General features: G+C 42.9%; 1 protein-coding gene across 6 annotated transcripts in view; it reads left to right on the plus strand.

Annotated features, from left to right (window-relative positions):
• celsr1a (cadherin EGF LAG seven-pass G-type receptor 1a) overlaps positions 1–1,954 on the plus strand; it is an 88,858-nt gene extending 86,904 nt beyond the window's left edge. For 5 of the 6 annotated variants that reach the window (XM_086201130.1, XM_086201132.1, XM_086201133.1 and 2 more), the window contains one exon: positions 299–1,954. In XM_086201130.1, the coding sequence (XP_086057256.1) occupies positions 299–326 (28 nt within the window). In that variant the 3' untranslated portion in view covers positions 327–1,954. Of the gene's footprint in view, positions 1–265 lie in introns of all 6 variants that reach the window. The other variant, XM_086201131.1, reaches the window with a different exon arrangement.
• The last annotated feature ends 7,765 nt before the right edge of the window (positions 1,955–9,719 follow it).

Raw genomic sequence — 9,719 nt, forward strand, 5'->3', positions numbered from 1 at the left:
CATGTTTCCAGACTTAAGGGCTCAGGCCTGCGCGACTCTGATTGTCTTCCCCAACGTATTGAACTCTTCCTTTAACACCAGCATGAATAGAGAGACCATCCTGCTTTAAAGCTGCATGATAACTTCCTGCATCCCTGCACTCAGATCACCCTGCATGTTCTTGTCTTCCTCTCACCCTCCTCCTCTCCTTGCAACCATGCTCCCTGCACCCCCACCCCACCCTAACCCCCTCCCCTGTCCCTCCTTCCGTCTCTCCTGTTAACAGTGGCAGTAACGAGACTTCGATCTGACCTGTTAGGAAAACTCAGACCAGCCTGCCATTATGAGAGGAGGAAGAGGAGCAGCAAGGAAGAAAGAAGACAAGAGGAGGGGAACACAACGAACTGGAGGGGAGCGAAAGATGGAGGTGGAAGGGAGTGATGGTCTCCATGCCTGATCTACCACCCATCCCTCTTTCTTTGTTCCTTTTCTCTGGAGAGCAGTATTAAAGGCAGACTTTTGGACTGCCTGAGAAAAGAAGACCAGAAATGAAAAATGATCAAGGGAATGTTGTGTTGGACGAAGAGATGGAAGACACAGAGCCACGAGTGCCAAAACTGGAGAGTCACGAGATGAAGAATTCTCCCAGAATGAATGTGCAAAGTGACTTCCCTCTGCTGTGTGTGGGGGCGGTGGTGAGGGGTCATGACGTTAACTCTCCCTTTCGAGTTTGGAAAGCTGGACAGCACTGATGCATGAACCCAAACATGCCGGTACTTTGTAGTCCAAAATGATTACAAGGACTACAAGTCATTCAGCCCAGTGAAAAGAAGGCAAAATCCAGACTCGACCTGTTCTCACTGACACGGGGACACATCGGACACATCATGCACCAAGTGCTCTTTTGTGTTAGTTTTTGTAACTCTGAGAGGGGCTCGCTCAGCCCCTCAGTGCAGTGGAACTCATGTGTACATAGTAATGTGATGAATAAATGATCTATTTTGTATTTCAGGTGTAGCTAGAAAATGTTTCAAATCATTCGCCTGTGTTAAGTAAACCACTCAATGAGCCGCTTTCATCAACTAGACAATTCTGGGAGAAAACATGCCTTCGTCCTGGACCCCTGAGGACTGTGCGCGCGCGCACACACACACACACACACACACACACACACACACACACACACACACTACTATTTTAGCCTGTAGCATGCTTTCAGGAGATGCTTCTCAGCAGTATACATGCACTCACATTCTAAGTACATAAACAACCCGTAATGGATGGTGTGTGTGTGTGTCTGTGTGTGTGTGTGTGTGTGTGTGTGTGAGAGAGAGAGAGAGAGAGAGAGAGAGAGAGAGAGAGAGAGCTGGAATGTTCTAAGTGTGTGCACACAGGGCCCAAATGAACATCAATGAATTATTAAGTTGAAAACTCTGTTTGAGCACTATGAACTTGAAGCCTTCTTTTCCTGTGTCCATCCTGCACCAGTGCAGCACACACACACACACACACACACACACACACACACACACCTGTTCACCAAAGTCAGAAAAGATAAGAGTCGGGGTCATGTCACCTTTATTCTCCAATAAATTGTAGATTGAAATTTTTTTTAAGAGAATAGAAGTCTGGAGCAGAAGAGTATTCATGTTTTTTGCATTTTTTAATCCAAAATGCATGAATATTTACTGTAAATTTGAATAGAAAGTCACTTAATCACTCGATTTCTGGGTTACAAGTGACGATGGTATCAACTCTCATCCACCTTGCAGCTACTGTAACTAGTCACGTGATGCCTTTAGTGAACACACCCCCAGTGTTTCGCCTTCATCTAATCAACGTGTTAATAATGTACTTGTTTTTTTGTATGATCCGAGACACTGGAAATGTTTTGTAACATAATGTATATTTATTTTTTATGGTTTTATGACACTGGAAAGAAAAACTGATTGTAACTGTAAAATTAAAGATGACATGATGAATTTCTAACTGTCCTGTGCTGCCCGTTGTCTTTTAGAAGTGCACACAAACGCACACACACACACACACTCACGCACACGCACACGCACAGACATCAGTGTTCCGAGGTGTACTTTTTGTTTTTTTTACATAATTTCAACATGTAAAAGCTTGGAAAAAAGCTGTTGTCAAATCACATGACAAGTTAGAAATTAATTTGAAATTGAATTATTTTTGTATATATAAGATATTAGAGAATGTATCATTATTATTATTATTGTTGTTATAATTATGATGTCATGATTTTTAAGTAAGTGTTGTTGTTTTTTTGTTCATGGACAGGACAGCCCAAGAACTGGTACTGCAAAAGATTAAAGCACTTCAGGCTTGTTGCTTTGAAATAGGTTTTTATAAAAATGCACAAAATAACAAAAAGAATTTAAAGAGATGTGAGTATAAAACGTCAGTTCAGTGAGAAACATTGCATCTTGGGAGGTTTTCATGAGGCTTCCAGACTGGCAGCAGCTCTTTTCGAACAGATCATGATGCAGGTTGTCTATCCATGCCCTGGACTGGGATCTGTGTTATGCACATCTTGGGAATTCATTTAAGTTTTGTATAAACATCCTCTTGGACTCAAGGGCGAACTGTTTAGATTTGAGTGCTCACAGGTTACTCGTCTGTCTGTTCCTGTGGAAAGTCTCACTCAGCTTTTTACTGTTTTTGGTATTTAAATGGATCCTCCCTTCTTCTCCCTGGATAAAAACCTGAAGAGGTTCCTCTACAAGATTTTATGAGCCTCAGGTGATCCTTATGTGACAAGGTTCTCTCTTCATAATCCGTGTTATTTACCTGAATCACATTTGTTAAAAAAAGGTAAACTCAAGTTAGAACTGGTTGGAGGGGGCAAAGAATGGCAAGGTTGTATATCATTTTACACAAAAGAAACATGGAGGAGCACAAAAGTTGAGAGTAGACTGGAGCGAATCCAACACAGCCTAGAGATGAGGAGAGAGGTGGACCCAGCAGAGCCACAATGTCCATACAAGGTCACGTACCAGCAGAGCTCTCCTGCTGCCTGATGGCACGGCAGAAACACCCGGGACCCAGCAGAAAGAAACAGTAGGAGTATCAAAGTGGGGGTGTGACCTGACGCTAATCCTGCTGAGGGTCTTTATCAGTCACCTCACTTGGACACTAAATGTAGTAGAGGACTGTGAGTAGTGTGCTTTTGGAAAAAAAAATTTTAATCTTCACTCTTAGTTTACAACCAGGGGTGTTTTTAGGTACTCGGGGGGCCTCAGACAAAAGCCCCCCCTCAGCCTCCACACTGAGCAGTCACCCAACCCCAGGCTGTAAGCACGGTGATCCCTTTCAGACCCACGCAGTCTCTCGATCGTTCCCCGTCGCACAGGACGTTTACAATTTCAAGAAAAGTCGAATTATTTTTAGTCCAATTAATGAAAATCACACTTTTGAACTCTTTCGTTCGATGGGAGTCATTCTGTTCAAATTTGGACCAGCGTACCCAGAGATGGCGAGCTAGCCGGGGATTCTGCACGCGCTCTGTAGGTTGGAAGGCTGAACACAGAAACAGCTCATTTCTGGGCAGTTGAGGAGAAACACAATTTTCTCTCAACTGGAGGGCTTCTTTATGTTATAAAATAATCTTTAAAATTTAAGGTTGCTGTTTGCCAACACTTGCTAGCTTGTGACGCACATGGTGAACCGGCACAAAATCTGTTTACAACCAGCTGTGAGGGCGTGTACCGCCACCTACTGCTCTGGAGGTGAACGCGCTTCGGGGAATGAACGGCTTTGTTTCTGTATACTGATTGAATCCAGCATACTGCAATCGTACATGTACAGTCACCAAAAGAAATGAAGCGTAATTCTCTACTGTCACTGCTAAGGAATCAGTCTTCCTTTTTGTGGTGTTGTTACTGTGGTCCTGAGGGGGAAAACACGACCCCATTTTTGATATACCTCTTCTTCTTCGCGTTATGTAACTTCATGACGCAAAAAAGGGAAATTACAATGTATCGAAAGAGCAAAGAACAAGATTTCAGTTAAAAAGAACATTTTAGAGCACATATTTACAGTTAAAGAGCATGAAGCTCAACGCTTACAAACCTTGTGCACTCCCGCAAAGTTTTTAAAATGTTTCGTCTTCTTAAATATTTTGCCCTGAAGAGGCATCACAATTTCAAAGTCTTGTGTTTCGCCAAGTACCACTGAGAAGAATCCAACCAACAGCAAAAGTGAGATATTTGTGAAAACGTCTCCATGTTCTTTCCTGCTGTGAGGAGAGTGACACGACCTGATCTGTGAATGTTTGGCTTCCTTCGATGTTTGGATTAGGAAGCAGTTAGCTTGGCAGCGGTGACGACACATTAGCCTTTGTATGAATTAAACAAACAAGATATAATGAGCTTATATTGGGCAGGCCCAGGCTAGCTGTTTGCCCATGTTTGCAGTCTTTATGCTAAGCTATGCTAACTAGCTGCTGGCAGTAATTTTAGATTTGATCTTCTTGCCTAGCAAGGCGCTTTTTTTTTTAAATTCATCTTCTTGAATGTTTTACAACTATTACACAAGGAACATCAATTGACTCAAACTTCCTTCGGCCTCACATGGGTGTAAGTTCTTGCTACTTTGTCTCTAATTGACTGTTCACGGTACTAAACTTGGACTGCATTATTTACATTTTTTCCACAGGTCAGCCTACTTTAAGCCCTGGCACTTAGCTCCGGCATTCCAAGGTAAGCCTGCTACGGCATACGCAGCCCCTCGCTTTAATGATGGTCTATGGGAATCTGTCTCCAGCATCAGAGCAGCAGAGACGAACCTCTAGGTGGATGAAAAAGAGGGGGAGACTTGAAGTGAGTCCATTTTTTCTGGGGAGATGTAAGTGATCCATGCGACCATGAAGTGAGAAATCCCGCCCTGTGTCTTAGTTTAGAGATGAGATTAAGGCGCCATGTCAAGACAACAGTCCACCTCACAAACACACAAGGGCTCCTTCCAGCAGGCACTGCCAAGTAAATCATTGTGAGCAGGTTGAATGAAAGGTTAGATGGAGGAGTCAAGTTTCACAAGCCTATTGGGACGTTAGTTGTTATGGCAACTGAAAACCAGTCCTCCCCCGTAGGTACAAAGATGGATTAAGGAAGTGTGTAAAATTAGAAATATCTCCCCTTTACCTCACTTTCTCTCTGCAATTCAAACCAAGAGAAACCAGCTGAGTGTTCATGCGAAAGGAACCAGACAAAATATCCAGATATGATCGTATCCACATGTGTTTCACCCCCGACCGTGACCGTCATGGCAGCAACAATGGCAAACCAAGTACCATTTTGTCAGGGTTGGCATTTGGAACAAAACCTGCAACTTGAAACCCAAGGAGACGAGTACGACAGAGGTAACAAGTCTCGGACCTCCATCGGCGTGACCCTCTGCCCTCTCTTTTATCTCTGTTCCATCATAGTCAGCAAGACTAAATAATTCAGACTCACGCAGCTCCAGTTGGCATCCTCAGGTCTGCGGAGGCTGCTGCTGTAGCAGGGGAGGAGAGGATGGCTGCTGCAAGTGTGCCATCTACTGGTGGATACTGGTAGATCACATGTAGACTTCTGCTTGTGTCAGAGCTGTGGAAATGTGTATGAACAGTTAAGCATCGAGTGCAAGTCTGCTTGTGCACTGCCCATTGGCTGAGGGGCCCTGGTCACTTATCTGTAATGTTTAATGTCATGAGCTGCTGTAATGTTGTAGTATTTGTGAGGTTGTATGTGGTTTGATGCTGCTTTTATATGTCATTAAATGTTATTTCAGGTCTTGGACACGAGACAAATTTCAGAATATTCTGACAACGAAGGGAACGCAAATCGTGAAACCTACCTGACAGTTTCCCGCTTTGATGTGTGACTTTGATCTCAGTCGTTCTCCCTGTCATCTCACTTCTCATCACCTCAAGCTGTACCCACCCATCAAACGCATCAAAACTATACAGAACCCTTTCTGTCACCTCAGACTGTCATTCTGATGGTTTATCTCTTTTAGACCCTTGGACCCCGGACCCTGGACTCCAAGGGGGACCAGCAATGCACCCCCTGAGTTTGAACATAAGAAAAATTGATGAGATAATCAGACGTACAGAATATGAATATGAATAGAATAGAAATGTCAGAATGAAATTATATTTCTGCTGTCAACGTTTTTACGTCTCTATGAAGTAATAAGAATAAACAAAAAATCATTCGCCCCAAATGGTTCGGTGGATGGAGGAAGAGGAAAAAAACATGAGCATCATCTCAAATGAAACATGGGTGATCCTTCATTAACATACCGATGTAACAAATTGCGCGTTTACACGTACATTTAGGTTTGGGATGTGGAAAGAAAGAAAAAAAACGTTCACATGAACTGACAGGTCTGGACTTAAAAGCGGGACTCACGCCTTTATTTCTTCCGGTGTGACGACCGGTTGAGATGTTGAGTCAGAAATGTTTGCTTTCAATCAACCATCTTATCCAAAAGAATTCTGCATCAGCAGCCCTGTCATCCACCCCCCCCCCTTTCTTCCAACTGCTCTATAATTGACTTTGAATGCTCTACCAGTTGCATAAGACACGCGTGGTTGTGCAACCCTCTAGGAAACGCCGCTTTGGGATTAGGAGGAGTATTACTGGGTTTCTAAATGAGCGCAGGGGGAGGATTTGGGAAAATCTCAACAGCAGTATTTTTGCTAGACGACATCTGAAGAGGATCACCGGCCATCAACTCATTGTGTCAGTGTGTGCACATGTGAGTGTGTGTACATGATAAGCATGACTGTTTGTTTTTTTTTGGTGGGGGTGGGGGGGGGATCCAGCATGAGTCCCCTCATTTGCTGCACAATCTCTTATGACGACACAAACCCTGGGTGGGATCCCGCTGCAGCTCACTGTATTTATAGCTCAGGTTATTAGCGTCTGCTGTTGATGGCGGAAAGGAAACATTTGAATAATTGAACTAACAGGCACGTGGTTGATATTTGCCTTTCGAAGTGATTATGCAACAGGGATGAATAAGAAGTCCCTCCTTGATTCCACAGCAGATCAAACACTGCCACCAGAAATTGATCTCCTGTGGAAACAAAACCGAAACGCCACCAGATTTGTGTGTTTTTTGCTCTCCTGTGAAACGGCTCCTTCCTGAACTCCGCTGAGCTTTATCTCGTCCAGACACGGTACTTGTACTCTGCACAAACATCTACACTCTTTGTGAGAGTGTGTTACAAGACTGTTTATTCATGCCATCATTGAAGCTGTTTGCCAAATTCTGTCACTGCCATGCATGATTGACTTATAACAAGGGCTTTTTAGTCAGCTGAAGAGAAAACATGAGCAAAGTTGTCTGTTTGGGCTACATATGCAGATGATGTGGCACAAGAGCAGCTTTAACAGAGGGGAATTCTCTTATAACGCCATCTTCCCCAGAGCAACACAAGAAGACAGATACCCTTCACTCCCCCGGGGGTGTGATAGGGAGCTGAGACCCACAGACTAGCTAGTTAGCTTAGCAGAATGAATAGTAGCGGGTAGGAAGTGTTAGCGTACCTCTAGCTTGCCTGTTGTAGCTCCTCTGTGTGTTCTGGTTCAAACAGTTAATGATGAAGGTCTTGTTTTGTCCAAAACTAATCCTCCTCTTTCCTCTCTAACAATGTCGACCATGATTAGTGGCAGCAGTCGCTTCTCTAGGCGTCATCAAATGTCAGGAAGGTAGTTCTGGACGTGTGTCTGATTCTAAAATTGTAATGTCTTGCTATGTTTCACTGTTATGTTATCATAAATCATCCATCGTCGTCTTCCGCTTATTCTTTACTAGTAAGGGTCGCGGGGGGGCTGGAGCCTATCCCAGCATCTACGGGCGAGAGGCGGGGTTCACCCTGGACAGGTCGCCAGTCCATCGCAGGTCCAACATACAGAGACGAACAACCATTCACACTCACATTCACACCTACGGTCAATTTAGAGAATCAATCAGCCTCGTCCCCAAATTGATGTCTTTGAATGGTGGGAGGAAGCTGGAGTACCAGAGAGAACCCACACAGGAACAGGGAGAACATGCAAACTCCACACAGAGAGATCCCGCGCCCGAGCCGGGACTCGAACCCGAAACCTTCTTGCTGTGAGGCCACAGTGCTAACCACTGCACCACCGTGCAGCCCCGTTATCATGAATGTAAAAAAAAAAAGTTAAAAAAAGTTTATTTTTGTAGGCAAATTTTTGTAGAACAGTTTGTTTGATGACTACGCTAACCTGCCCATCCACCACCATTCATTGTGCTAAGCTAACTAGCAGTTACCTCGTTTCTGTGTGAGTTTCTGGTTAGGACAGCTGTAATCATACAAAATAATATAATTAATACAAAATAAGTGTATTTTCCAAAAATGGTGGCATGTTCCTTTAAGACGGAATTACGTCTTTAGTGATAGCAAATTTAATCTTCTATATCCTTTTGTTCGTGTTTGTTTTCACGCTCAACTTTGTCCTCTCAACCCATCTAAACAAAGAATTCATGATCCGATCCACACAAGTGCAGGATTAACAGAGAGCTTTAAAGATCCTGTATGATGACACAAGTTCCCTTTACATGTCAGTAAACGGGCACACATGACACCATAATTATATGTTGAGGAAGCTGTGATCACCGCTAATCGGCGGTAACCAAAATGGCGCCTTTTCTTTTCTGGCATCTCCTTGCTGTTTGCTGTATGTTTGGTAATGGAAGATATCGTTGGAATACTTCTCTGGAATCTAAGATGCTAAAAGATCTGAGGATAGAACACAAGAACCTGACCCGGAACGTCGTCTCTCAGGGGCTCCAACATTTGCTTAGACAAATGTAGAGAGAAGCCATGTGACTCATGGACCTTTGATCCACAGATACAGCATGTTGGGGTCAAGAGGTCAAAGTGTCACAACCAAGGTAAGCTAGTTAAATACTCAATCTTTAAATTTACTGATTGCATTTTGACACTGTTGTCTTTTTTTTAACATAGTGCAATTGATCTCAGGCAACATTGACTAGAAAATAAAATGCGAACAATTTCCTTGGAAGGTTTCTGTGATTAAACGCATCATCATGATATAGAAAATAATTATTTTTAATGATAATATTTTTCATTGTTTATAGATTTAACCTATATTTATAATTATTTACAGTGAACCTCCTTCAGAAGAACACCTCCGTAAAATTAAACTGAACATCTAAATATTATTAGAAGAGGACAAAAAAGGAAAATAACCTGGAAAATGTATTTTGAGGACACAAGAAGGGACGAGCTCCCTACATTCAATTATTTTGAGGCTGAGCACAATGAAGTTCTCTTCAATTTAGTCACTTAATTTATTTCAACTGAAAGAGTTTATGACATAAAATTCAAGGTGTCTTGCCAAAGCACGAAATATTTGGAGATAAAGTAATTCTATAAATTTCCAGCAAATATATCAACAGGAGTGATCTTGTAGATGGATTTTTTTTTTCATTGTGACAGAAATTAAAACTGGTGAGAATTCGAGAAATCAGGTATTTGATAACATACATTACATAACTACTAAGCCTATTGTGCCGTAATTGTAGTAATATATTTATATTATTATTGGCTCACACTCATAATGAGGCCAATGTTTGTTTTATGTCTCAACTGAAGACGGTAGCGGAAGCCGCCGGGCGGTGCGAAGGCGGGGCGGCTGTGTCTCCTCTCGCCTCAGTCACCGCCGACGGCCCCTTTAAGAAAG

The sequence above is a fragment of the Aulostomus chinensis genome, chromosome 4 (assembly GCF_037954235.1).
Source record: "Aulostomus chinensis isolate RoL2024-O1b breed Wild chromosome 4, RoL_Achi_v1.0, whole genome shotgun sequence".
Taxonomy (NCBI): domain Eukaryota; kingdom Metazoa; phylum Chordata; class Actinopteri; order Syngnathiformes; family Aulostomidae; genus Aulostomus; species Aulostomus chinensis.